Raw genomic sequence first — 27,899 nt, 5'->3', positions numbered from 1 at the left:
GTCCTTTTCATTATAGGGGACTGGAATGCAAAAGTAGGAAGTCAAGAAACACCTGGAGTAACAGGCAGATTTGGCCATAGAGTACAGAATGAAGCAGGGCAAAGGCTAACAGAGATTTGCCAAGAGAATGCACTGGTCATAGTGAACACCCTCTTCCAACAACACAAGAGAAGACCCTACACATGGACATCACCATAGGGTCAACACTGAAATCAGATTGATTATATTCTTTGCAGCCAAAGACAGAGAAGCTCTATACAGACAGCAAAAACAAGACCAGAAGCTGACTGTGGCTCAGACCATGAACTCCTTATTGCCAAATTCAGACTTAAATTGAAGAAAGTAGGGAAAACCACTAGACCATTCAGGTATGACCCAAATCAAATCCCTTATGATTATACAGTGGAAGTGAGAAATAGATTTAAGGGACTAGATCTGATAGAAAGAGTGCCTGATGAACTATGGACAGAGGTTTGTGACATTGTACAGGAGACAGGGATCAAGACCATCCCCAAGAAAAAGAAATGCAAAAAAGCAAAATGGCTGTCTGAGGAGGCCTTACAAATAGCTGTGAAAGGAAGAGAAGCCAAAAGCGAAGGAGAAAAGGAAAGATATAAGCATTTGAATGCAGAGTTCCAAAGAATAGCAAGGAGAGATAAGAAAGCCTTCCTCAGCGATCAATGCAAAGAAATAGAGGAAAACAACAGAATGGGGAAGACTAGAGATCTCTTCAAGAAAATTAGAGATACCAAGGAACATTTCATGCAAAGATGGGCTCGACAAAGGACAGAAATGGTATGGACCTAACAGAAGCAAAAGATATTAAGAAGAGGTGGCAAGAATACACAGAAGAACTGTACAAAAAAGATCTTCATGATCACGATAATCACGATGGTGTGATCACTCACCTAGAGCCAGACATCCTGGAATGTGAAGTCAAGTGGGCCTTAGGAAGCATCACTATGAACAATGCTAGGGGAGGTGATGGAATTCCAGTGGAGCTATTTCAAATCCTGAAAGATGATGCGGTGAAAGTGCTGCACTCAATATACCAGCAAATTTGGAAAACTCAGCAGTGGCCACAGGACTGGAAAAGGTCAGTTTTCATTCCAATCCCAAAGAAAAGCAATGCCAAAGAATGCTCAAACTACTGCACAATTGCACTCATCTCACATGGTAGTAAAGGAATACTCAAAATTCTCCAAGCCAGGCTTCAGCAGTATGTGAACCATGAACTTCCAGATGTTCAATCTGGTTTTAGAAAAGGCAGAGGAACCAGAGATCAAATTGCCAACATCCGCTGGATCATCGAAAAAGCAAGAGAGTTCCAGAAAAACATCCATTTCTGCTTTATTGACTATGCCAAAGCCTTTGACTGTGTGGATCACAATCAACTGTGGAAAATTCTGAAAGAGATGGGAATACCAGACCGCTGACCTGCCTCTTGAGAAATCTGTATGCAGGTCAGGAAGCAATAGTTAGAACTGGACATGGAACAACAGACTGGTTCCAAATAGGAAAAGGAGTACGTCAAGGCTGTATATTGTCACCCTGCTTATTTAACTTATATGCAGAGTATATCATGAGAAATGCTGGGCTGGAAGAAGCTGGAATCAAGATTGCTGGGAGAAATATCAATAACCTCAGATATGCAGATGACACCACCCTTATGGCAGAAAGTGAAGAGGAACGAAAAAGCCTCTTGATGACAGTGAAACAGGAGAGTCAAAAATTTGCCTTAAAGCTCAACATTCAGAAAACTGCAATCATGGCATCTGGTCCCATCGCTTCATGGCAAATAGATGGGGAAACAGTGGAAACAGTGGCTGACTTTATTTTGGGGGGCTCCAAAATCACTGCAGATGGTGATTGTAGCGATGAAATTAAAAGACGCTTGGTCCTTGGAAGAAAAGCTATGACCAACTGAGACAGTATATTAAAAAGCAGAGACATTACTTTGCCAACAAAGGTCCGTCTAGTCAAAGCTATGGTTTTTCCAGTGGTCATGTATGGATATGAGAGTTGAACTGTGAAGAAAGCTGAACGCCGAAGAACTGATGCTTTTGAACTGTGGTGTTGGAGAAGACTCCTGAGAGTCCCTTGGACTGCAAGGAGATCCAACCTGTCCATCCTAAAGAGATCAGTGCTGAGTGTTCATTGGAAGGATTGATGTTGAAGCTGAAACTCCAATACTTAGGCCACCTGATGCGAAGTGCTGACTCATTTGAAAAGACCCTGATGCTGGGAAAGATTGAGGGCAGAAGGAGATGAGGATGAGATGGTTGGATGGCATCACTGACTCAATGGACATGAGTTTGGGTAAACTCTGGGAGTTGGTGATGGACAGGGAGGCCCGGCGTGCTGCGGTCCATGGGGTCGCAAAGAGTCGGACATGACTGAGTAACTGAACTGAAAGGAAATCAGTCCTGAATATTCATTGGAAGGACTGATGCTAAAGATGAAACTCCAATACTTTGGCCACCTGATGCAAAGAACTGACTCATTGGAAAAGACCCTGATGTTGGGAAAGTTTGAGAGCAGGAGGAAAAGGAGATGACAGAGGATGAGATGGTTGGATAGTCCATCACTGACTCGATGGACATGAGTTTGAGCAAGCTCTGGGAGTTGGTGATGCACAGGGAGGCCTGGCATGCAGTAGTCCATGGGGTCGCAAAGAGTTGGACACGACAGAGCCATTCAACTAAACTGAACTACGACAATTAATTTTACAATTCAACTTGGCTAAGCCCTGGTACCCAGTTTTTGTTCAAATACTAGTCTGAATGTCCTTGAGAAGGTATTGTTTAGATGTGATCAAACTTTAAGTCAGATTATCCTTGATTGTGTGGGTGGCCCTACCCAGCCAGTAGAAGGCCTTAAGAGGAAACACTGAGGTTCCTGAGAAAGGAGTTCAGCTTCCAGACTGTCTTCAGAGTCAAGGCTCCAACACCAACTTTTCCCTGGTTGCTAGCCTGCTGGCATGTCCTACAGGTTGGGACTTGCCAGGACCCACAACTGTGTGAGCCAATTTCTTCAAATAAATTCCTCTCTCTCTCTCTTTCTCCTATTGCTTCTATTTGTCTGGAGAACCTGGCTACTAATTTAACTTTCTCTTATTGAACATTGTGGATTTAAATATGCTATTCTGGGTGAAGATATATTTGGGATGAAGATATTTTTACTTGGAAAACTCTCTTTAGTAGTAGAGTGAAAATTGCCACTTCTCTGGTTTTGGGGTTAATATTTTCAATGAATACTTCGGGTCAACACCAACCTTCAGGCTTTATTCTGTGTTGTTTTGGGGAGGGGGCGCGGTGTGGCCTTGCGGCAAGGCATGCAGGATCTTAGCTCCTCACCAGACTTAGTTCCTGCACTCCTGGCCTCTACGGTGGAAGCCCGGAGTCTTAACCACAGGACCACCAGTCCTCAGGTTAGGTAAGCATTTGCCAGTGAGGAAAGACCTCACTGGCATTGGAAAGCTTGCTGGAACTAGGTTATCTTTGAAACCACAATCTTGGGTTCCATAGGAAGCATATACACTCAGCTCAAGAAGGCGGTGATAGTCTGAAAAGTATCCCTTGGAAACCTGAAGTCGGTGCATCTATCTTTAGCCAGCGGAGACTTCAGCCATAACGCCAAGAAATGGTCTCCCAAGACCTTCCTTCCATTTATACACTTGCTTGCTTAGTTCCACTTTGGCTAAATGCACAACTGATGTTTATTTTGCTTCTAAAATTGTTTGCTATTGTTTCACAAACACTGTAACAGCAATTAAGGAATTTTGTTTTAAAGAGAAAAATTGACTTACAACCCTACTGTAGAAACTCATGTTGTTGAGCCTTTTCAACAAATACTTGTTTAATTGGTGGCACCGGCTCTGAGTTGTGGCACATGGGATCTTTAGTTGCAGCATATGGGATCCAGTTCCCTGGTCAGGGATCCAGGGAACCTCGGCCCCCTGCGCTGCGATGGCCAAGTTCTTTTTAGCCACTGGACCACCAGAAGTCCCTTGTTGAGCCTTTATAAGGACATAGATTAAAAAAAAAAAGGCTGGCAGACCTTGGAATTCAGGGCAGAAGGCCTCTGGAGAGGGTAAAACCACACAGAAACTAGGGTGGAGCAATGGTCGCTTCTGAAACGAAATTGAGGAGCTGAAATTCTCCCCAGGGCAGGGTGGGACTGAAAGAGCCTTCACCTCTCTTGGAAACCCCCAGGGCTGTTTGGTTTTTCCGAACCATCGTCTCAGTGGGCTCTAGGCTCAAGAATCTGCTGCCCATTTCTGTGTTTTGTCTTTCAGAGCCCCAGCTCAGGAGGGTTTGGCAGCTACAAGAAGGTTGAGCGCAACAGGAAACGGCCTGTGGCTAGACTGGAGCCTGAGTGCAGGTGAGTGGGGCCACAGCCAGGCCACCCAGCACGGGTCAGCGGTCCCTCAGAGCCACCGGCTCCTCGTCAGCAGCCTGCTGGTCTCCTTACTCTAAGGGTCTTGACTGTGGCAGGAAGGTAACACTGTCCAAGGCCGTCTTAACCTAGTGATGCAGGGAGCTGATGAGAGGTGGGGATAAATGGCAAGCAAACTCATTTGTATTTATTGTAGCCCCCGCCTGGCTGGACACTTTGCACACCAGCTGCAGAGGAAAGTGACTAAGCTTGCTGCCAGGGTGTGAGCCATCCTGGCCATTTAACTGCTCCGTGCCTCCTTTTCCTTTGGTAACAGTAACAATAATAATACTGATGCTAGAGCTATGATGAAGATTCAGTTATGATGCATGAAGTACTTAGCACAGCCAGAAACATACTAAGTGCTACAGACACGTGTGCTGTTACTATCTTTACCTAAGTAATAATTTGAGCCACACCCTGCTTGTCCTTTCCCACTGAGGAAACTGAGGCTCATCGGGATTAAGTCAATTACCGGAGATGGCAGAGCCTGAAACCAAACTCAGATTTGTCTGACAGCAGTTTTTCTTCTCGGAACATGACTGGGCCTGCTCACTGCTATTGAAGTCCCTCTCCTGCTTGCCAGCTTAAGGCTGTTTGTTCTCTTTGTACCGACACGGTGAAATCCTATATGACGGAGGCTCTGCCTTTAATCCGTCATTCCACCCATCCCTGGGGGGAGATTCATGGGGGTGTGGGCACTTCCCCATACACCCTCCTCTTATCGACCTAATCTGGCCCTTCTGATAATTGTCTGTGCTTCCTCTGACTTTCAGAAAGCGGGGGATAACCACAACTAAATAAAAGAAATACTCTGAGAAGCAGGAGCCCTATCAGACTGCTGGATCCAGGGGAGCAATTGGCCTGTTAGGACAGTGATGACCAACAGAAATAGTATAAACACGAACCTTAAAGGTATTTGAAATTTTTCTAATAGCTGTATCAAAAAGGTAAAAAACAAGGCGAAATTAATTTTAATAATATTTAACCGAATAGATCCAAAATACACTGTTTTGACCTGAAATCAATATAAAATTATTCATGATGTATACATCTTATAATATATACACATCTATATATGTGTGTCATTATATATATATTGTTCAACCCCATGGACTGTAGCCCGCCAGGCCTTCCTGCCCTCCACTGTCTCCCAGGAATTTGCTCTAGTTCATGTCCTTTAAGTCTAGGGATACAAGTGTGAAATCCATTGTGTATCTCACACATGCAGCCCTAGAACTATACCCCAAGAGTCCAACAGGTATCAGCCAGACACAAGGATGCGCTTGTTCCAAGGGCCTTCATTTATTGTCTCTCTGCATCCCCTTTCTTCTTCAGGAGCAGAGTCTGGGATGGAAGAAAAAAATGGCTGAAGCGGTGAAGAAACCCCCCTCCCCACGCCGCCAACCGCATCGTCCCCGATGGGGGCCGTTTTGCAGGCGGCTGAGATTTCTCTTGCGGTCAGAGGGTCTGCGCCCATCAGTATGGTTTGCACTTCTCACCGCACTGGGTCAGGGGCGAGGATGGGGTGCTTCAAGTTCTAGGGGGATTCGGGCCTCTCTTGGACCCCCACAAAGTCCTTCCCAGCACTTGGTGCCCAAAGGGGCAGAGGCCTCCGCCAGCCACAGCACCCCGGGCGGGGGGCGCGGGGCGGGCAGCCGGACCTGCCGAGCGGACACTTGGCCGGGCTCGGGTTTCCTGGGCCGGATGGCCGGCCGCAGCCCGGAGGCCGCGAGCGCCGGATGCCCGGCGGGCGTGCGCGGCCCGCACCCGCCCGCGCGCGGCCCCCGGCGCAGCTGCCGCCTCCCCCGGGTGGGAAGCCCCCTCCGGGTCCCGCGGCCCCTCGGTGGGGCCCTGGGCGGAGCCGCCCACCTGTCCCCCGGGACGCCCCAGGGGGCCGAGCGGGGGCGGGCGCGGAGGGCCGGAGAAAAGGCGCGGGCGGCGCGCGCGGCGGGAGTGAGGGCGCTAGGCGAGCGCGGGACGGGCACGCGAGCTGCCGCGCCGCGCGCACAGGGACCGGGAGCCCGCGGAGCAGCTGGGTGCTCGCGGCGTCCGAACGGGGACAGGTGAGGGGCGGAAGGTGACGGGCGACGGGAGCCCCGAGCCGGAGACTGCGCGCCGTAGGGTGCGGATCAGGGACGCGCTGGGACCGAAACAAGGGCAGAGGGAGGACCACTCCGGGCGGGGGAGGGGCGAGGGTTCGCCTGCAGGGCCGCTGCCCCTTTAAGGTTGCCGGGGCGACGGCTCTGGCCAGAGCGAGGCGCATTGACGTCAGCAGCTGGGTGCTGATTGGCTGCGGCGCGGCCGTTTCCGGTGGCGCCGTTGCGGAGCCGCTGTCGCCGAGTGGAGAGGGGCCGGGAGGGCGTCGTTGAGGGAGCCCCGCCGGCCGTCTCCTAGCCCGCAGCCCGAGCCCGCCGCCGCCCGTCCGCAGGTGAGGGGACTCGCGGGCCCCGGCGCGCCCCGCCTCGCCGCCCGCCGCCCGCCCGGGGGCGCCGGGACGACCCAAGATGGCGTCGCGGGGAGCGCCCTGCGGGGGGACGGCCGCTCCCCCGGCGCCGCCCGCCCGCGCGGCCTCTCCTCACGGCTGCCGCGGGCCCCGCGCTGGCCGGCGTTCGCCCCGCGGGCCGCCCCGGCTGCTCCCGGCTCCCAGCGCGGCCCACCCGCGCCGCCGCGCTCGCCCTCCCCCCACCACGGGCGGCGGCGCGGGGCCCGCGGAGCCCCCAGCCCTTCCGGCCGCCTCGGGGGCGGGGGCCGTGCTCTCCCCCCGCGGCCGCCTACGCGGCCGCCCGCGGCGCTCTTCGTCCGTCCCGGCCTGCCGCCCGCCCCGCCCCGCCCCCGCGGCGGCCGCCGCCGGCCTGCCCCGTCGGTCCGCCCTCGTCTCCCTCGGGGTCTCCCCGCGGCCTTCGACCGGAGCGAGATGGGGGCCCTCCCTCCCGCGGCCGGGGCCCAAGTGCCGCGAAGGGCACGTCCCTGCGCACGTCCGGGGTATCCGGGGCCCCCCCAGCTCGGGGCGCGCGCGCCCGCGCCGGGGGGAGCTCGCGGGAGTGGCCATCTCCGTGGTCCCCGAGGATGACCCCCAGGAAGGGCTCCTGGCCGCGGCCTCAATCAGCGACCTTCTCAAAGGGTCTGACATACTTCTCGCATCTAATCCCTTGGACACAGCGTTGTGTTACTGTCACAACTGAATTTCCAGAAGAAGGAACCCCAGTGTTTTCTTAGGAGAGACAATGCGGTGTCCGTTTTTTAGCAGTTGAGTAACGGGGGGCGAGGGAGAGAGCTAAATTATAGGCTGTTAGAACTGAGTACAAGTGCAGAGTGAATCTGTAGTCCATTAAGAAATTAATACCATGAAATACGGATTTTCCGGGGTTCACACGATGAACACATGAATCCTGGAGCATTTCTATTAATATGCCGCCAAATTTCCAGTGTCCTCTTTTTGGTCTTTTAAATACATTGTTGCAAACAAAAAACCAGTTTCACCTCTTGGACTCAGTTCTCTCATTTCTACCACAAACCTGACCTTTGAATGGTTTCTCTGGTAGTTGAAAACACGTATTGATGTTCCGAAATGTATCTCAGTGTTTGGAAACACAGATCTCATGGACCGATTTTGGTGGCTTTCAGTACAATGTATTTTCTAATGCAGAAAATCCTGAAGTGGATTTTCAGTTGATACGGTTGTCTGACCTGTAAAAGAGGCGGGTGTGAATCTATCTTAAGGTAATCTTTGTGTGTGTGTGTGTGTGTTAGAGTTTATTTCTAAAGGAGCAGCAGGAATCTTTTTCTGTGGCCTCTTTAATTTATGTGCCTCTCAGATATCTACAAACTTTCTCATGGTCTGTTAACTAGTCTACTGTTATAAAGCTGTCAAAACAGAATGAGTAACAGCATAGTACTGCCCCTCTTCCCTGTGCTGTTTCTTTGTCCTTTGAAATTTAGTTTGATCTCTTTGGTTTTGTGTGCGTTGTATTTGGAAAACATGGGTTAGTAAGGAATTCTCTTGCAGAGTGGAGAGGACCTCACCTTTATCTTCTGATCTTAATTACATGGTAATTAGAAAGGAAAACAGTTTGTGACTCTTTTGTTAAGTTAGTGAGCTTTGAATTCCAGGCTGAGGTTAGCTGCCCATTATTGCATTTGTTTATTTTACTTCACATCGAAGTAGTTTAAACCCTCTAAAATTCACTAAATGTAGTTTATCTATTTAGTTTTCATGTGAGTTAAAAACTTGATGGTTTAACACTTCCCTATTCAAATCTTTTATAATTTACTTGTTAAGGTGTTTATATGGTGGTTTTTTTTTTTCTATTAATAACGTATAAGATTTTCCCTTTTACTAGTGGATAATTGTGTTATCATTTAAGGCTGGAATCTGGTACAAAGAGTCTGGGATTAAAAATTGCTTTTGTTACTCATCTGGGGTTTCTTTTGTGTTTTAAAGCATTTTGGTTGTGTTGGCTGATCAGAGCCTGCGCTCGGGTGGTTTGCTGGCTGAGATCGGCCTGCTCCCCTGGGATCCGGGTTACGTGAAGGGGACGTCAGATGTCCCTCTTGGTGCTTCCTTGCTTTGACCAAGTGCTGACTGCTGTGCCTTGTAGTTTTGTGTCCTGTTTACCCTTTGCACACGTCCCACGTCTTCAGGATTCCTTTTGCAGAAGAGAACTGAATGAAATTCCCTTGGGGGCCTGCCTGACTCCTTAGCACCAGCCCCTGCCGGGAGAGCCGCTCGTGCTTGCTCTCTCGGCCTGGGGGCCGGCCGAGTCCTGCCTCTCCGGGCCTGGGCCCTGTGCAGCGGGACCTCAGTGCAGTACTGCCTTGCCAGAATTCCCTAGCCCTCACCTCCCTGTTTTACAATTTAAAAAATCTGCCTAGTGAGAATGAAATCTTTGTGAACCAGTTGCCTGGTGAGTTTGTTAAATCGAAGGCCAGCTTGACGTTCGCTCTCTGTGAATAGTTTTCCCGAGCTTCTGTGTCTTCTCCGTAGTGAACCATGGCTTCCGGCACCACCGCCAGCGAGGAGGAGCGCAGCCTCCGGGAATGCGAGCTCTATGTCCAGAAGCACAACATCCAGGCGCTGCTCAAGGACTCCATCGTGCAGCTGTGCACCGCACGGCCCGAGAGGCCCATGGCCTTCCTCAGGGAATACTTCGAGAAGCTGGAGAAGGTAAAAATAAAAGGGGGAGCGCGAGAGCTGACCCTTACGGTTGTTAAATGCAAGGCTGGAGAAGGTCGCTGATTTCTATCATTGGGAAGAAAAGGAATTCTGACCAAATAATTGTTTATAATCCTCATCATCATTTAAAATAGAATTTCAGAAAAGAAATGCAGTTAATGCGTTGGTAGTAATTTGTAACATTGTAATCAGAATTGATCAAAACGACTCTGAATGCTCAGTTTACTTGGCTACAGGTTTTCCAACCATAGTTCCTTGTAACTGTTTTAATTAATACATAAAATGGACCAAATAAAGTACCTGAGTTGATTCAGTTGATTGGAAGTAGTACAGCACTGGTCAGCAGAAACTGTCGCAAGATTGTAAATTGATTATACTCCAGTAAAAATTAAAAAGAAAACCAGTACATCAGTGGTGTGGATTGAGAACTTCTGCAGTACTTCAAAGCATTTATGCTGTTTTCTTCAGCAAAACAAGTAAACTTGCAGGCTTTACCCTACGTTTGAAATCACTGTACTGGAGCATCCGAGTCCGGCTTGTGACTAGTACGTTAGAAACTCCGAGTCGTCCAAGTATGTCTTACTGTAGGATATGTCCTAGCATAAATTGACTGTGGAGCAGAGAGAGCAAGATGGACAGCTGTCAGAATTTTACTTTATTTACAGTTCTGGTCAGGACTTGTTTCCTTTTGAGAAAAAAGAGATTCAGTTTTTACTCATTGTTGCGCATCCTTATTGTGTGTGTGTCGGTGGGACCTAAGCATGGGGTATGTGCTTCTCTAAGCAAAGTGGTCATTTTTCATCAAGGTCAGTGCTTTAGTTCAGTCCCCTCAAAAAAATGATGAAGGAGGAAGTTTGGTTTGTTGAGAGTTTTGAGTAGTTTGTTTGATTTGCTCCTGAAACTTCAGCAGGATAAAGTTACAGATTTTCTTAACGCATATTGAAGTTATGATGTGGTTCATAATGACTGTGTACCACTTGGGAGGCATTTTCTTAGGTGTATGATTGTTAATTATCTAGTTGTATTGCAGAAAGTTTTATACTGTATCCCACTGGTTTGGACAACTTCTCAGTCAGCATAATTTATTAGTAAAAGAATCTGTTTTACTAATGTTCAGAAAATGTTTGGGTGGCTCAGTGATTGGACCCTTTTTCCAGTTTTCTTGGAAAGCTGTTGAAATTGGTGTCTAGTACCATGATTGGAATAATTAAAAACAGCAGGAAAACCTAGCCAGTCCCAGTGCATGTAGCCTTGGTGTTTTGGAACTGTGGTAGGAAGTCTGGTTTTTACTTAAGCAGTTTCTGATAGTGGAGCACTGTAGCGCCAGGCTGCCGTGGGCCTTCCCTCCCTGTTTGGAAGTGAAGTGCGTTCCTGGAGGTCTGGTTCTGAAGTTGGTCGCTGTAAGGTGATCCCTCTTCTCTCTGGACATCAATAGCAGCCACCCGCTGAGCGGACGAGGTGGGTGAGGCATGAAGTGTGTGTCTTTTTATAGGGAGTGTGCAGTGCCGTGCTCGTCTCAGGGCTGCACTTTGATGGCCCTGTTGGAGCACTGACCTCAGGGAAAGCAGGAAAGGACCCTGAAAGTCATTTCTGTGCACATGGGGTTTTTAGATGTGATGTGTGTCGGCCTCTCTACCCCTTAACAGAAGTCACAGCTTACCACTTTTGTGTGTTCATGGATTTTTGTTCATTTGCATCCACTCCTTTAGCCGAGGTTGACTATGGATATCCGGGCATTGGAGAAACTAGGGTTTCAGCTGTTCAACAGGTCATTTTTCTGTACATTAGGTGTTGAGTTATATGTCTGAGAATACAGGCACACTCTTGTCTCCTCTTTGCCATGCTAACCAGGGCTCATGTTTCTGGTTCCCTCAACTGCGCAGTAAGAAATGCCCCAGAAACCTGTCTCAGTTGGTCCATTGACAGCGTCTGCATCTTTCTTCAGACTGTTGTTTGTCATCCGAGTCCTCTCTTTTGTATGTGTTCCTTTGAACCTTGCCAACTAGTAGATGAGAGGAATTGTGATGGCTCTGACTGTGGAGTGCCTCCTGTGTGCCAGGTTCTGTGTGAGCCCTTGACCTTTTGTAAATGCTCATTATTTCAAATGTGTGAGGTTGGTGATTGTCACCGTTTTAGAGAGGAAGCAGTAAAGCTAAGAGAGGGGTCAGGGAACTTGGCTGCGGTCATACAGGGACCTCGTGCCCCCCACGTCTCGGTGGTTCACTCCAGATGTCCTGATACTGGGTCACGTGCAGCCCTCTCTGCTCAGCCCGTCTTGTCTTGGCTGCACATGTTTTGTTCCGGGGTTCAGTGGAAGGAGCAGCCATATATAAGGCATGCTGTTCTCAAGGCAGAGCAGGGCAGGCGCTCTAGGGGCCAGAGTACAGTCTTACAAGAAGAGGGCGTGGCGTGGCAGAACAAGCCACGTACCAAACCCCGAGTCAGTGGGCTGGGACGTTGACGTCACCCTCTGGGAGGAATGGATGTCAGGGCAGGGAGGATGAAAGCACGCTGAGTGAGCCGCGGGCGCAGAATCAGAACTTAATGTGCTGGGATGCACTGACAGTAAGGGGACGGGGGCGGGGGGGTGCTTTTGAGGAGTGAGGAGACTGAAGAATGACAGCAGCGAGAAAAAGGATATAAAACGTGTCACGGTGCTCGGGAGAAATGGGCGACCTCAGCCGTGGCTCCAAGTCATCAGGATCAGGACACGTCCAAGCGCCGTTGGAAGGTGGAAATCCAGGAAGCATGGTTACAACCACAGTGCTCTTGGCACTTCAGAATCGTCTAAGACAATAAAAATTCACTTAGACAGACAGTACTTCCAAACGAAGGGTTACTTGTGAGGTTTTTCATGAATTTTTTGTGAAATATCAATGACACATCTTGGGAGGTAGAATCTGTGTTTTCATTTATGCTCTTGAACTTTAAACTTTGGGCACACTGGAGTTTTAAAGTTCTCTGTTAATATGGAATGAGAAAAACCTTACCTGTTACTGTAATTACCAGAACGATAATGAAGTGGGTTTTCTTTGAAAATTTTTTAAAAAACAATTTAGTTACATATTTGCCCGTGGCTCAACATGACAATGAAAAGTCTTTTTCCTACGCCGTGGTCTCCCTGGAGTGCCGCCTGAGTTCCATCATACACGGGCATTTACACACCTGTGTCCAGTGTGTGCATGGCATCCCACTGTATGGACGCACATTAACTGTGGGTGTTACTTAATCGCCACATTGATGACTGTTTTGGTGGTTTCTGGTATTTTGCTGTTAAAAGCTTTGGTATAATGAATAACTCTGTGTATATGTAATTTCACATACATGCATGTTTAAAATAAATTGCTAGCAGTAGACACACTTTATTATTTGATCAACAGGTAAGTGCGTTTGTAACTGAATATGCAAATACATTCACGGTAGTTTTGTTACAGGCCTTTGTTACTGTGTTTTTAATTGAAAAATCTAGAGAGATGAGAAAAATAAAGCTGGTTCCTCCTTCCAAAAAAAAAAAAAAAACCCATCAGTCACAAGTCTACTAATAGAAATAAGCACTGTTCTTGCCTCAGTGGTGGTGGTTCCAGATGGTTCTTGCTGCACTTGTGTGTGCTTTGATTTGTCTTGATGCCAGATGCAGAACTGAGTACCAGGCGGGAGAAAAAGCCACCACCTCCTTAAATTCTTTTTTATCAGAATTTTTCAGAAATAATTAGTAAATGTTGTCATTTAGAATTTCAAGGCTGCTTTAGGAAAAGAATGGAGAGTGAGTCACGAACGAGGAGGTGATAGCTCGCCATTCTCGGCTTGTTTCATTCGGGTTTGGCGTCAGTCATAACTCATTCTCTACTGCAGACCTGAGGGGATTTCTTTTTAAGGCCCTAGATCTGAAAAATAAGATTTTTAAGTAGTTGATCTTGGTTTCATATGGATTGGTTTAATAAGTTGTTAAAAACAGGTAAACCGAGTGTCAGCCCTGCCCGTAAAGAATGCTTCCAGCTCTGTTAGGGTAAGTATTGTTATGTTTGATCTTAGTTGAAGTCCAGGTTCCCATCACATTTCATTATTTGTTGAATATAAATCCCACAGGCTCAGCACTCTCTCTCTTGTTTTTTTGTGTTCCCCTTGCCTAGTGTAGATGTGGAGTGGCAGGTCCACAGAATTTGTATTGAGTTAATGGAGTAACCTGATAGCCTAGACTTTCTCATGTCACTTGCTGTGCCTGAGTGATATTCCTAGATGGCATGCACGGGCGAGGCAGGGATCTCACTCCTTTCCCAGGGTTTAGTTTTGCAGTTGATGGCTGTTGAGTGCGTTGCAGATCACCGTCGCTTTATTGCCTCAGTGCGTGTATGGCTTGCATATGCGTGTTCTGTGCCCTGTACCAGTGGCTTTCTGTTTGTTAGTATAGCTCCTGTCACCATCTGAGGAGCAATATGACCTTTCAGAGTATTGCTATTCAAATTCGACTCTGCACTTTCTGCCATTCATGATTCGCCTTTGCGCCTTAACTCTCACGTTGATAAGGAGAGGTTTGCAGTGACTGAGGACTGTGGTTAGACTAGGAGAACGCCAGTGAAGAGCACCGAGGCAGGGTCTCGTTTTATGAACTTGTAATTTTTCAGGAGGAGGCAAAGCAGATCCAGAACCTGCAGAAAGCAGGCAGCCGTGCAGACTCTCGGGAGGATGAAATCTCCCCGCCACCCCCTAACCCGGTGGTGAAGGGCCGGCGGCGACGCGGGGCCATCAGCGCTGAGGTCTACACCGAGGAGGATGCCGCGTCCTATGTTCGGAAGGTACCTGCCCGCGGGGATGTCTCCTCTGATGAGCGTGCGCTGTTCCCAGCAGTAAACACAAATGGGGGGGGCCGTACTCCATCCTTGCTGTTCCTGGGTGCTGGGGAGCAGGTTTCTGCAATAATAGCCCATCAGAGGAAGTATCTATAGTGATTATAAAACAGCGAGTACTTGAGTTTGGGGGATTTTCTTTTCCGTGGTGGTGTTTTGCGGTGAAAGACCAGGCAGTACTTGTTGTCCTGCATTGTGGTGTCAGTTTTTTGACGTCCTCTCGTTCGTGTGGTGGCTTTACCCTTTTGCTCTGTAAGTGTCTTTCATCTCCATTGGCTTTTTCTCAGAGCCAGTCTGCCATTTCCAGTTATGCGATTAGCCTGAAGGGGGAGGATAATTGGGCTGGCAGGAGGTTGAGAGACTAACAGTGCATGATCACACTTCAGACGATGACAAGTTACCATAAAACGCTTGGGTGTGCCTCAGTAATGACCGTGGGTAAGGTGATTGTGGTTTGTTTCTCGGGTTGTTGACTAGGAACCAAACACCAGCCTTTCAATGCAGGCCTAGTTGTAGACAAAGGGGATTAATTAGTCAGTATTTGTTCACTCAAAGTCAGTATCTGTTCACTCAAAGTCAGTATCTGTGGGGTCAGAGATAGTGTGAGAGTGTTGTGTTGAAAATACTTAACTCGAAGCAGCCTTGTCTAAGTACCTAAGGTAGCTTGACATCTAATTGAAATGTCGGTTGCAGTCATGAAGTTGTTTTGGTTTATGGAATGTGGGGAATGGTCATTGGACTTCCTGCTCTTTCCTAGGTTATACCGAAAGATTATAAGACAATGGCTGCTTTAGCTAAAGCCATTGAAAAGAACGTACTGTTTTCACATCTTGATGATAACGAGAGAAGGTAGGTGATATTTTTTTTTCGGTACAGTTGGGATCCCAAACTAGCTGCCTCACTGTTGCAAGTTTTAAAGGGTCTTCATAATTGTTCACCTGGTGCCACTCCAGGCTGAAAATCTGGAAGCTCTAAGGTTAACTAACAGACTAAGGTCTGTTAGTTTTAAGGTTAATGTTTTGTAACACGAAGCCTTCTCTCTCTGCAGTGACATTTTTGACGCCATGTTCCCGGTTTCCTTTATTGCTGGAGAGACTGTTATTCAGCAGGGTAAGGGTGGCCGCTTTTATGGCAAGTGCTATTAGTAAAGTTGTGAAGTTTTTTCCTCTTTCAGCCTACCATCTTCCTTTTGGTATACTGTTGGATTTTCTTATTTCTTTAATTAAAATTTTCTCAGCTAAAAGTAAACGGCACACTTTGCCTAAGGGGCTAGTATTTCCCTAATGTCAGTGTAGTTTTGTTTATAGTAACTGTTAAAAGAAAATTTGTGCATTTTTACTTTGTAAGGAATTCCAGAGCCACATATATTTTATATATCTTTTATATGGATCATTAACCAGTCAGAGGAAGATGAAGCAGGGAATAAGCCACACACAGACTCTTCATCATCTAGCTTGTCTCTGTGTAAGGCTCTGTCCCTTCTGCCGGCTCTTACTTTGCCCACATACACTGACATGGAGCTCATCTTCTGGGTGTTCCTCTTTTTTCCTTTCTTATTTACTCTCAATATTTTCATGGGTTTTCATAATCCATGTATTTTCTTCTTTAGTGACAAGGTGATATGTTGTTACTATTGTATCTTGTTTGTTGTTTTAGATGACATAGTGGTTAACATTTCTAATTTCTATGCATACAAGTGGCTTGCTTAAGTTATTTTTCAGAGGCATCTTCACCATGAGATGACTGATGACCTGGTCAGTTTTATGACTTGTAAAATATATTGCTGGACTTTTTGGTTTGATTTGTTCTTTTTTAGTTTATAATTTGCTTCTGACTTTTTTACTCTCCTCACTTTTAGGTGACGAAGGGGATAACTTCTACGTGATTGACCAAGGAGAGATGGACGTAAGATTTAATAATAAAAATATGTTGAGAATCTTAAAAGCTTGTTATTTACTGCTTCTGAGAGTGTCTGAAGGACTATTACATCCTTGTATGTTAGATTCCTTTTGCCAGATGTTTTACTGACACCAAGAAAGGCCATTTTTACTGACACATAGACTTTCTAAAGGTACTTCCTTTGGTTGAGTGTACAGTTCGGAGCTTTCACTGGGTTAGCGGTTCAGGCATGTGCGCCTGCTTTGCAGGAGAAGGTCAGGGGGAGGCTTGGCAGGTCGTCAGCTGGGAGACTTGGTGCAGCCCCTGTCCTGTACATCTTGTCCTCCCACAAGAGTATTAGAAAACTCAGTGGCACAGCAAGTAAAGCGCTAACCAGCACAGTGCCTGGCACAGGGCTCTGTAAGTACACTTGTTCAGTGGCTGAGTTGTGTCCCACTCTTTTCAACCCCATGGGCTGCAGCACACCAGGCTCTTCTGTCCTCCACCGTCTCCTGGAGGTTGCTTATAGTCATGTCCATTGAGTTGGTGATGCTGTCTAACCATCTGATCCTCTGCTGCCCCCTTCTCCTTTTGCCTAGTAAATATGTGATGAGCACTGTTAAGGCCTGGTTCACTTTTTCACTCTCATCGTCTGCACTGGGGGCCCTTTTCTTCCCAGATGATTAGGCCAGCTGTGTCATAGACACTCTGGGAGTTTGAGTTGTCAGAAGGCAGGTGCTTTGCTCTGTTGTGTTCCAGAAAGGTAACATTTTATTTTCTACAACAAAGTTCAGGATTCTGACCTTTTAAAAGAGTGTGCGCGTTTTTAATCCGTATATATTTGTGTGTGTAGAGATAACCAGTGCTTTTGTATTTTAGGTCTATGTCAACAATGAATGGGCAACCAGTGTTGGGGAAGGAGGGAGCTTCGGGGAGCTTGCTCTGATTTACGGGACTCCTCGAGCGGCCACTGTCAAGGCCAAGACGAACGTGAAACTGTGGGGCATTGACCGGGACAGCTACAGAAGGATCCTCATGGTGAGACCCGTGCGAGTGGGTGCAGCCTGCCGTCCAGGCTGTGCGACTCGCGCTCGACAGTGCTACCGCGGGAAGGTGGGAGTGCTTGTAACGGTTGGATGCTTGGTCTTAGCATTACCCGTTACACCGTTTGCGACAGAGGTCTTTTAGAACCGAACTTTGGCTGAAATAATATGGGAGATAAACACAGGGTGTGTGTGCAGTGGTCAGCTGATGTTTGCAACTGCCTCCGTTGGCCAGCGCATCTTCCTGTAGCCAGGAAGATCTTCACACGGACGGACGGCTTGATGGTGCTGTTCTGACGTTTCTACGATAGCAGTTTGAGTCCTTCTTTCTGTAGAGGATTGGCGTTGTGGAGCAGGACCCTGAGCTGGAAGTATACTCAGCTTTCCTTGGGGGCTTTTTTTTTTGGAGAACTGATGATTTGCTTTTTTGACGTTTCAGTCCTTGATGAATTCTTTGGCCATATACCTGGTGTTCCTTTTAGGAGCACGTTACCGAGAGCTTCTTACTGAACACAGGCCTACCGTCTTCAACAGGAGAGAGCAAGCGAGCCCTGGGTGACCGTTGCCAGCTTACCTGACACAGCGCTTGTTGCTCCACAGCGCTATGCGGTTTACACGCTTCAGAGACACGACTTTCTCTTTTTCATTTACAGGGAAGCACGCTGAGAAAGCGGAAGATGTATGAGGAGTTTCTTAGTAAAGTGTCTATTTTAGGTAAGTTGGAAAGTTGCATGGAGAATCGCTAAATTGAAGTGTTAGTGGTGCTTAAGGAAGTGGATTCTGTTTGCTAAAGATTGCTCAAGTTATCAGCATATTCTCATAGTAACAAAAAGCACGGAACTGTGAGACCGAAGTTTGGCCAAGAAGGAGTTTCACCTTGTGTTTAGTTTGCTGGTGGATGGCTGACCTCTTAGTTAGAAATCAGTGCTACTGATTCTTCCTGGAAGGATAGAAAGGCTGGACCTGTCCTCCAGACGGCGGCCGGCCGGTTCCCTGGGACTTGGTCTCCATGCTCTGTCAGTGAGTTTTTTTAGTTCAGGAAAGTGAGTGTCGCCAAGAATGTGTTTCTTCTGTGGAAAGGTTTGGTGTCACTTGCTGGCTTTCTCTGAAAAAATGCTAGAAGTTTGAGGAAATGCAGAGCAGCGTAATGGGAGGTGCTGCTGTGGGATATGTTACAGGGACTTGGAGATGTTATTACAAGCTGCTCTTCATTGGGAGGGAATGGTGGATTTCATAAGGTCACGCAGTCTTGAATTGTTGCTTTTTACAGTGACTTGATTTTTGTGCCCTTAGTTTTCCTTTCTTGGAAATGATTACTATTTAGTGTCTTGAGTGTTAGTTTGGCCTTTGGGAACATAAGTTATTTTTTAGTTATTCTTTTTGGTTTTGTAAATAAATCTGAGTTATTTCTCTGCATTTCTGGAACAGATTCTTTTTGGGTCCTGTAATTGCAGGTTTGAGTTGCATTGATGGCAGTCTTTGGCAATACTTAATGATCACATTCTTTTCATTCCTTTCCCACTGGATGAGTTGGTGTAGGTTAGTCTGGCTTCTGGGCCCCTGGATTCAGGAGGGTGCGTGGGCCACCTGCAAGTGACGGGGGGTGTTGCTGAGAGGGGCAGTTGAGACAGGTGCCAAGTTGAATCTGAGCCGCACTGGAGTGTCTCAGTTGACTTTTTATACTTTTTGTTTTGAAATTCTTAGCATGCCAGATAACACAGAGAAACTCTTTGGATATTTGCCTTTTAGAATCTCTGGACAAGTGGGAGCGTCTCACGGTAGCTGATGCATTGGAACCAGTCCAGTTTGAAGACGGGCAGAAGATTGTGGTACAGGGGGAGCCGGGTGATGAATTCTTCATTATTTTAGAGGTAAAGAGGGGGCAGCCCCGGAGGGAGAAGGGGGCGCTGGTTCTCAGTCACAGCTTCTGTTCTCGGGTCACCTGACACTTTGAGTTAAAGGTTATCGTCCCCTTTGAAATGCTGATACTTGCTTTTCTGCTAGGCCGCCACATTTTAAATGAGTTTAAGTCAGAATTGTGGGAGGTATTAGCCAGATTCTGACTTACTCAAATTAATCCTGCTTATACAGGCCAAACAGAACTCCACCACTCAACGTGCATTTTTGTTAAAATCATGCTTTTGGGCTGTTTGGCAATAAAGGGCCCAGCTCAGGTCTTTAAATTCTCTGTTTTCCTGTGTTTTATATGCTCATGACCGTGGACATGGAGATCCACACAGCTAGTGTGCTGTGAATGTGGTCAGGAGAAGCTGCTGGTATCTCTCCGGCCAGGGGTTGAGGAAGTCTCAGTGAGCAGGGCCAGGCAGGAATGTGTCCAGGCTCTTCTGAGCCCCGGCGTTTCTGTCGCAGACAGAACTCTGTCACAGAGGCAGCAGGCAGGGACAGTACCTGGAGGAGCTGGGGCATCGCCCGCATGCCGCTGTGTCCATGAAGAGGCGGTGCGCCTGGGTCTGCCCTCCTCCCGCAGTTTCTCGCCTCAGTCCAAACCCTGGCAGTCCCTTGGCAGCAGGAACCCCGGGGATGGAGGTCAAGCCTTTGCTGACTCTCCAGTCCCCTTCATCACGTGAACACAGAAGATGTGAAGTAGCTGCTATTTGTTCTCCTTGCAGAGCTCTAGGTTGCACAGGGTGGTAGCGTGTCCCTGGGAGTGGGCCGTGTTCACGTGTGTTGCTCTCTGGTGGTCCCATCACAGGGCTCAGCCGCGGTGCTGCAGCGGCGCTCAGAGAACGAAGAGTTTGTGGAAGTGGGAAGGTTGGGGCCTTCAGACTACTTCGGTAAGTGGGTCCCGCAGGGTGACGTCCCTCCTCAGCAAGCGCCACAGTCCTTCCTGGCCTTGTTTTCCTTCTCCTGCGTTTCAGTTTTTACTTTAATTTTTTGGCTCTCAGAGAGTTTGACCTTGACTCAGTTAGTAGATACATTACTGTCTCATGTCTGTCGTTTGTTCTGAAGTGCAGATGTCGTGTGGCCTGGGCGGGTCTCTCTCTGCTCTAAGGGTGCCTCTCGGAAAGCGTTCCGGGAGTGTGCCCGCTCTCAGCCCCCTCTCCCCTCCAGGCGAGATCGCTCTGCTGATGAACCGGCCCCGTGCAGCCACCGTGGTGGCCCGTGGCCCGCTGAAGTGCGTCAAGCTGGACCGGCCGCGGTTCGAGCGCGTTCTCGGCCCGTGCTCCGACATCCTCAAGCGCAACATCCAGCAGTACAACAGCTTCGTGTCCCTGTCTGTCTGAGGCCCGCCCCGGCGCCCGGTCCGCCCAGGCCCCCACGCAGACGCTCTGTGCCCGCGCAGCGCCCTGTGGCCACTGGCACCGCAGCTTCTTGTCGGTTTCTGTTCAAGTTGCTTTTGTGGCACCGTTTTTATTTTGGAGCATTACTGAGTGCTCACACAGTTAAATAAATAGAAGGGTTCTCTGGAGACTTTGCTGTCCCCGCCTGTCTGTGCAGTGTTGGTGTTCACACCCCAGCCCCCGCCGCCCCTGCCCCAGCCTGGCTCGCTGTCTGCCGAGGGTTGACCCCGCTCCCCTGAGGTGCGTGGCGTCTGAGGCACAGCGCAAGGTTTCCTTGAAGTGATGCACGTTCCTGCTGCCGCAAGTGTTCTTTAGACTGTGGCCATGTGTGCTGTCTGCCTCTATGGAATAAATGATTTCCCACGAAGCTCTGAGGATTAGGAGGAACAGGTGTAGAAGAATCTTCATGTAGTAGGATGTCTGCCTGTAGTTAGAGTAGCTTAAGGGTGGAAATGCCCATTGTTGCTATGATACAACCAGTTCTTTTTCTTTTTTAATAAGTATTTGTATCTGTCAGGCTGATACGCCTGGTTTTGTTTATCTCTGGTTGTTAAGGTTTCCTCTTCAGTTCTGCAGCATGTTGAGGTGTGCCTGTCTATTCCTGCTTTCTGCATTTCACACCAAATCATAAGCCACAAATACCAGTTCTGATTTAACGACATCTGCCTCAGCTCACAGATTCTGATTAGACCTTCCTCTTTCCAGCTAGTGCCAAATACTCAGCAGCAGATGCTGAATTGATAATGAGAGTTCAAGGTCTGCATTCCTGGTTGTTAGCTCAGAGCCTCTGGTTAGCGTATGTCCTTCAGGTGACCCCAGGATGGTCATCTCTTAGGCTCTGCAAGCCCTGACTCCAGGAAAGATACACTCCATGTCGATGTAACAGAAAAATGGAAGAGGGGTTGCTAAAGGGGGCGATGGCGGGCAGACGAGTTCAGTGTTGGACTCTGCGCCCTGAGTTCACTGGGGCAGGGGACTCGGGAAGACGTTCTTTACTTGGCTTCAGCGCCCGCACCACCCCTCGCCCCGCTTTCAATCAGCTAGACTTCATGGGGGCTTGGGGGTGAGGTAGGATGTGTCTGTGTTACACATCCATCAGAGAGGCCATCCTGCTGAGAAGTTCTGCTTCCCTATCCGCTGTTTTATTCCCTGGGAGACTTTTCTGTGTAAACTTGTTTTGAGTCTTAACTGTGTTTCGGTGTTTTCCAGCCCTATCAACCTTGTGCTGTTACACTCTTCCCTTGCACCAATGATAGCCCCACTGTTCATCTTTATTGTTTTTTAAACAGCATCTCACAGTTCCGTAATGTAGGCACTTCTGTTCGCATTGTGATTTTTGTAACCTAACATGTAGGGGTATATTTGGGAGTGACTACAAGTGTTTCTTTTTCCATCTGTATGCAACTGGCTCTGATTAGTAATCCCTTCTTACCCTTTCCTGGGTCATTAAATTGGTCATGGTACATGTTTTTCACAGATTAGAACAATTTTTAGGTTGTTACTAGTTTGGAGTATAAATCTGGGAAACATTTTATTTACATTTTAGTGTGGAATAGAAAGCCACCTTATTACATATTTTTTATTTTTCAAAATTATACTAAATGAGGATTTTTGATCTGTATTTTGTGTTTAGCTGCCTTTTTATATTTAAAAGATTAAAAATTGTTAATTAGCTTAAAGCTTAATTTGATCTTTGTTTAAATGCCAAACTGTACTTTAGAATGTCATACGTTTGCACAGTTTCCTGTATGTATAAAATCATGTTCGTGTATATTTAGATACCCACAATGCTTCGTAAATGAATTTTGCTCTTAAGTCATTTGGCTTTGCTGTTTACCCCTTTTTGTAGTTTTTAATCTAAGCAAACTGAAGTCTGAATTTAAAGATGATCACATTTTAAGCTTTGTCTTTGTGCAGTCTGGGTGTATATGCGAAATCACAGTTGCGTCGTTTGTCTCAGCGGACATCCTGAGCTTTAGCAGTCATTTCTGGGCTTGGTAAGGGAGTTTGAGATCTCCTGCTCTAACAGTGTGGACACCAAAGGACCATTTTGTATTGTTCCTGGTTACTAGTCCGATTATTCTGTGTGTGCTAATATACTCTCTTCTTTTTGTTATAGATTGTCTCAACGGTAGGTCAAGTAATAAAAGATTAAATAATTTAATTCTTTAACGAATCAGTCTTTCTTCCCTTTCTCCTTTCCTTCTCTTCTCCATCCCCAGTCCCCCAGAAACTCCGAATCCAAATCCGGTCCGCAAGGATGAAAATTGATTGTGAGTTAGGGGATGAGGGGATCATCGGAAGAATACGTTTGTTTTCAGTGTTTTCCAGTTCAGTTTGTCAGTGAATCTAAACTCCTTACTTTCAGGGTAATTGAGATGTACCGGATCTGTTTACTGAATGATGGAAGGAAAAGGTTCAATCAAGTCAAAGAATTCCTTTTCGTTAAGGGTAGACTGGTTCTCTGACTCCTGGATCAGCGTGCTCCTTGGTCTAAATTTAATACGTGCATTTGTGTATTTAGGTGTGTGTCTGTGTTTTGCACACATACAAGGTCATTTCTAATACTTACTCCTCAGATTTCTGAGGCATGGGATGGGTAATTGAGTCTGTTAGGATGGTAGATTTCGTTTCTTCACACCCTGCTGGAACTGTGCTGCTTCGTAGCACATGCGCTTTGTCCAGATGCAGTCACCTCCTCCCGCAGCCCACTGGAGTTCGAATATTTAACGGACTATAATTGAAGAGCATTTTCCTGGGTTGACTATACTGGTTGTAGATTAATTGTCCCTCTCAAACACTGGCTCATATGAAATCCTTTTTTAATGATGTGAGTGTATTGATGTCGTGAAGTTGAAGTTGTATGATGTTAGTTTTCTTAACATTGCCTTCTCTCCAACCACAAATTGACAGCCGAACCTGTTCTGTATTTTTGTTAGGCCCCAGCAAGTGTATTTCTAGGTGGGCTGAAACAGCACTGAGAAGCAGCATCTGGATCACCATTAAATGTGACCCCCAAGTAGCTGTCGTAATAGCACCAGGGAAGCCTGGCGAGGAGAAGCGGAAATCTCTCCCTTCTTACCCCTGGAATTTTACGCAGAAGCCAGTGTTGCTGCTGAAGGACAAGTTTGTGAAGTGCAGACTCTTCACAGTTGGCACAGTCTGTGGTTCAGGGTCTGTGGCCCTCCCTAGTCTGTGGTGCAGAGCTGTGACTTCATCCTGATGCAGCCTAAAACCCAAACCCCAGATGACGAGGGTTGGTTCTTTTGTGAAAGCTCTGCCAGTGTAGATAAGCAGCGCTGTGGTTTCCCCAGTCACCACTAGGTGGAGAGCTTGTCATCGCCTTTGTTCACCTTAGAGTCATCGCAGTTGATCCTCGTTCCTCACGGAAGCTGTATTTGCGCATTTTGCAAACCTGCCTGCTCGCTGGGACGTGTCTGTACCCCCAGCTTAGCCCTTGCAGCACTGTCACGGCCACGCCCAGGCCAGAGTGGGGCGGAGGAGACGCTGTCCTGCCCGCCACATGCCCGGCCCGGGGCAGGCGGCACCCTGCCTCCTTTCAGACTTAGGTCTGTGATCCAGCGCCCTTCCTGTTGGTCTACTTAATGCCCTTTTTTTTTGGTGTTTTTGAGCTGCTCTGTCGGTTATTTCGCTGTTTAAAATGGCCCCAGAGGAGTTGTCAGCTTCTGGCTCGTGTTCTCGAGTGTGACGACCTTCTCTCAGGCGTGGGTTGCAGTGCTGTTGGCCACGAGCTCAGCATTCATGAAGCAACAGTAGTAGCTGAGGTGCTCACACACCCCACACACAGCAAAGGATCACGGGTTGGTTGGTGGGCAAAAGTGTAATGAGAGGCTCGGGGGAACCTGCGGCCCCGTGTTTCTAATAGGAGCAAACAGCTGTCTCCCCGACTCACTGTCTCTGGTGACTCTGTCTACCATTTTTTGGTGGTGGCAGTTCAGTTGCTCAGTCGTGTCTGACTTTGCGACGCCATGCACTGCAGCACGCCAGGCTTCCCTGTCCTTCGCCATCTCCCAGAGTTTGCTCAAACTCACACCCATTGAGTTGGTGATGCCATCTAACCATCTCGTCCTCTGTCTAAACCACCACCAATAAGAGAAGCAGCTACACTCGTTACAGTCCTAAGCCCAGATGCCCTCCAGGTTTGGGGGAGGCTGAGCTCCTCCAGACCTCTCCCTCCACCAGCTCACAATCTGTCTGTTCCCTTTCATGTTTTCACTTTGCCGTCGGTAATGACAGGAGAACACAGAAGGTTCTTACAGAGACAAGAGTTTTCTAGTCATGGATGTGTGGGAAGAACCTGATAGTCCCAAGACTGGGGTCTTCTGTTTTATGGTGTTTTTGACAAATAGTGGAGTCTTAATGTTGATGTTATTGAAAGAATAATGGTGTGTTTAGGACAGCTGAGTCGGGGCACCTAGGCACTGGGCACACGGGTCTCACTCGGTTCTGTTACTCTGAGTTTGTGAAGGAGGCCAGCGTCTATTATCGCGGCCACCTGAACACAAGAGGCTGGCCTGACGTGGAGCTGGGCTTAACCTGCCTGGGGCTCTGCCATTTGGGTGTTGAGACCGTCGGTTCTGTCCTCGGCCGCCCCTGCCTGCGTGTTTCCGGGCTGTCCCTCCGTGTGTCATTACCTGGTTCCCCCCACTCCAGAAGGAGACGTTGGCTCAGAGCAGGAGAAGTGGGAGGTGGGTGCCCCAGGGGCAGGGAGACGCCTCAGTGACGCAGGCCTCTGGGGTTAAGGTCCCTCTACTGAAGACTGATTTTTGTTGTAAAGTCAACAAACAACAGCTTCACAAGCTGGGTGCATTTTTGTGTTCGGTGGAAGAAACACTTTGGCACAGCTGTGACCCCCTAGGTTGTGTGATTTTAGTTCACCTCTCTGAGCCCCTCAGTTCCTTGGCAGTCAGGATGAGGTGGGGATTGTCTATGTGGCGGGAGCTCGGGGAGCGGCCGTGGTGTCCGCACCTTGGGGCGTGGCATTGGGGGCCCCGGGGGGCCGGAAGCCCGTCTAGAGTGTGTCCCCTGGGGCCGTCCCTGGGCGCACGCCCGAGGTCCTGGATGAAGTCCAGAGAGGTGCTGACCTGGGACCCGCCTCAGCCTCAGTCTTACCCCGCTCATCACGAGCATCTGAGCCTCTGGCCTTCACCAGAAAAGCCGACCTACGACAGCAGCGCTTGTCACCTGCTGACCGATCAGCGTGAGTCCACTCCCGTCGCGTGTGCTGTCACGGGCTGCGGAGTGAGCGAGAAAACGTCCTATTCAGACGCAAGCAGGTCAGCAGAGACAAGGCTGGCGAGACAGTAAGTCCCAAAAACGGCTGGAGGCTTAGGAAGTAAAGTGGACTGAGCCCTGTCTGAGCGGGTGGCGGAGGGGAGGGCATCTAGAGCGTCAGACTGCTCCGGGCAGCCTGCTGCCCTCGGGGACTGGCGGGGGCACTGCCAGGTCTCACAGGAGCCTGCACTGGTTGGCAGGCCGGGTGGGCCCCGGCTGCCCTCAGGGACTGGCGGGGGCACTGCCAGGTCTCACGGGAGCCAGCACTGGTTGGTGGGCCGGGTGGGCCCCGGCTGCCCTGTTCCAGGCCGGGCTCGTGCCCCTGCCGGATTGGCCTTGTGTTGTCCCACTGCAGGACCCCCTCGCTTTGCCTTTTGTAGCTACTGACGCCAGTCCCGACATCCTTGATGCCAGTTCAGTCAGTGTTTACTCTGAGATGGAAACATCCTTTTCGGATACCCTGAGCAGATCCCTCTGTTTACCTCTTGTGATACACATCTGAGAGATCACAGGGGACGGCTGTGTTGAGACGGGGCCACAGTGATTGGCGAGTGAATAGAGTGAAGTGCACTTTAAACCAGCTGGAGAGTCACCATGAGTAGTTTCTTTCTTTGTCTGCTTGTGAGACACCAGATGTTTCTGTGTGGATCAGGAACCTCCTTGTGGCCATAATAAACACCTGGAGGAGTCCATCCGATGTCCTGCCATTTTATTTGTGACAGTTAATGCTGTCCTGGGAGCCGGGCTTCCAGGCCAGACCTGTGTCCAGGTTGCCAGTGGGCTCAGCAGGTGTCTGTGGCCTCGATGGAGCAGAGCTTCCCGGGGGAGGGGAGCCAGGCCAGTGCTCTGAGGAGGGAGGCTCGCTGGGTCACACTTCCGCTCTTTCAGAATCATCCCCTCGCCCTGCCTGCCTCGTGAGCTCCTGACCCCAGGCCCCAGCCTGGACGGGGGCCCTGGGGAAGCGGTGGTCCACACTCAGAGTCCACCGCGGCTCTGGTCCACTTTCCGGGGTGTGCCTCCTCCGGCCCCTAGCTCGTCGCGTTAGCCCGGCTGGAGTCTGGGGCCCACTGTCCCACAGGGCCGTCGGCCACCACACTCTGCTCCCCATGGGCCTCAATGCAGTCCTGCACAGTCCTGAGGACGGTCTGCAGCCTGCGGTCCAGGGCGAGGAGGTGGGGCTCCGTGAGCACGGGGCTGAGCTGGTCCTCCAGCAGCGACTCGCGCATCACGTCACTGAGCCTGTAGTCGGCCTGGGCCAGCAGCTGCAGGTGGAGGAGCGTCTTCCTCTTTATCCTGGAGGACAGAGTCAAAAAACCCAGTTAGTAACAGTAAAGGGAGAAGCTTCCCGAACTTCCTTCTCTCCCCACTGCCCATTCTGGGGGGCTCGTGCTGCAGAGCCGTCTCCTCCCCCAGCGCCTTCTTGAGCACTCTTGAATGACACCCGGTAAGAAGGGACTGGATGGGGTGGCGGTTAGCGCCCTGCGGTCCTTGCCCAGTGGTCTGCCGAGCCGTCCGGACTCTCAACTGTGGCACCCCAGGCATCCGGGGCTTCTCGGGGGATCCAAGCAAGTGCTGAGTGAGAGCTTTCCCAGGAAATTTGAAGCCAACGTGAGAAGCCCCCAGTAGGTGAGACGGCGCGGGTGCCAGCCTTCTCAAAGGCCGTGGGCACTGCTGGCCCCACCTTGCTTCCGCTCAGCTCTATGGTTCTGATTTCTCTGTATCAGATTCTGAAATGGGGTTAGGCCAACCTTTAGGATTCCGATCTCTCTTACGTGGGGCTGTGACTTGGACTCACATGTAAGCAACTTAAGCGCCTAGCCTCGATCACACACAACCCCTGCCTTTCTTGCTCAGGAGGTGGGTGGCAGGGAGGGGGATACGTGTAAGTCACCCCAGGAAGTGGAGGAAGAAAGTGCAGGCTCCA

The 27,899-nt window shown here is 49.0% G+C and overlaps 2 protein-coding genes across 5 annotated transcripts in view; one reads left to right on the top strand and one right to left on the bottom strand.

Moving 5' to 3' along the window:
• The first annotated feature begins 6,367 nt into the window (after positions 1-6,367).
• Positions 6,368-22,844, top strand: PRKAR1A (protein kinase cAMP-dependent type I regulatory subunit alpha). Of its 2 annotated transcripts, none has more exons than XM_019980540.2 (11): positions 6,368-6,503; positions 9,425-9,604; positions 14,236-14,406; positions 15,215-15,306; positions 15,506-15,567; positions 16,316-16,362; positions 17,215-17,373; positions 18,032-18,092; positions 19,128-19,249; positions 20,092-20,173; positions 20,451-22,844. In XM_019980540.2, the coding sequence occupies exons 2-11, from the start codon at positions 9,431-9,433 to the stop codon at positions 20,621-20,623; spliced, it is 1,143 nt and encodes a 380-aa protein (XP_019836099.1). In that variant the 5' UTR covers positions 6,368-6,503; positions 9,425-9,430; the 3' UTR covers positions 20,624-22,844. The 2 variants fall into 2 exon arrangements, with proteins under 2 accessions (XP_019836099.1, XP_070630301.1); XM_070774200.1 differs by lacking the exon at positions 6,368-6,503 and adding an exon at positions 6,721-6,868.
• A 2,649-nt stretch (positions 22,845-25,493) lies between these two features.
• Positions 25,494-27,899, bottom strand: part of FAM20A (FAM20A golgi associated secretory pathway pseudokinase) — a 41,307-nt gene continuing 38,901 nt past the window's right edge. For all 3 annotated transcript variants that reach the window (XM_070774197.1, XM_070774198.1, XM_070774199.1), the window contains one exon: positions 25,494-27,268. In XM_070774197.1, the coding sequence (XP_070630298.1) occupies positions 27,004-27,268 (265 nt within the window). In that variant the 3' untranslated portion in view covers positions 25,494-27,003. The remainder of the gene's footprint in view (positions 27,269-27,899) is intronic.

This window comes from Bos indicus, chromosome 19, assembly GCF_029378745.1.
Source record: "Bos indicus isolate NIAB-ARS_2022 breed Sahiwal x Tharparkar chromosome 19, NIAB-ARS_B.indTharparkar_mat_pri_1.0, whole genome shotgun sequence".
Lineage (NCBI taxonomy): Eukaryota > Metazoa > Chordata > Mammalia > Artiodactyla > Bovidae > Bos > Bos indicus.
This window is presented reverse-complemented; position numbering and strand designations above follow the sequence as displayed.

Bases quoted from the DNA above. Each gene is read 5' to 3' on its own strand.
- PRKAR1A (XM_019980540.2), top strand. From the start codon at position 9,431: ATGGCTTCCGGCACCACCGCCAGCGAGGAGGAGCGCAGCCTCCGGGAA. The intron at 9,605-14,235 runs GTAAAAATAAAA...GTAATTTTTCAG, and splicing joins ACTTCGAGAAGCTGGAGAAG to GAGGAGGCAAAGCAGATCCA. The intron at 17,374-18,031 runs GTGAGACCCGTG...TTTCATTTACAG, and splicing joins GCTACAGAAGGATCCTCATG to GGAAGCACGCTGAGAAAGCG.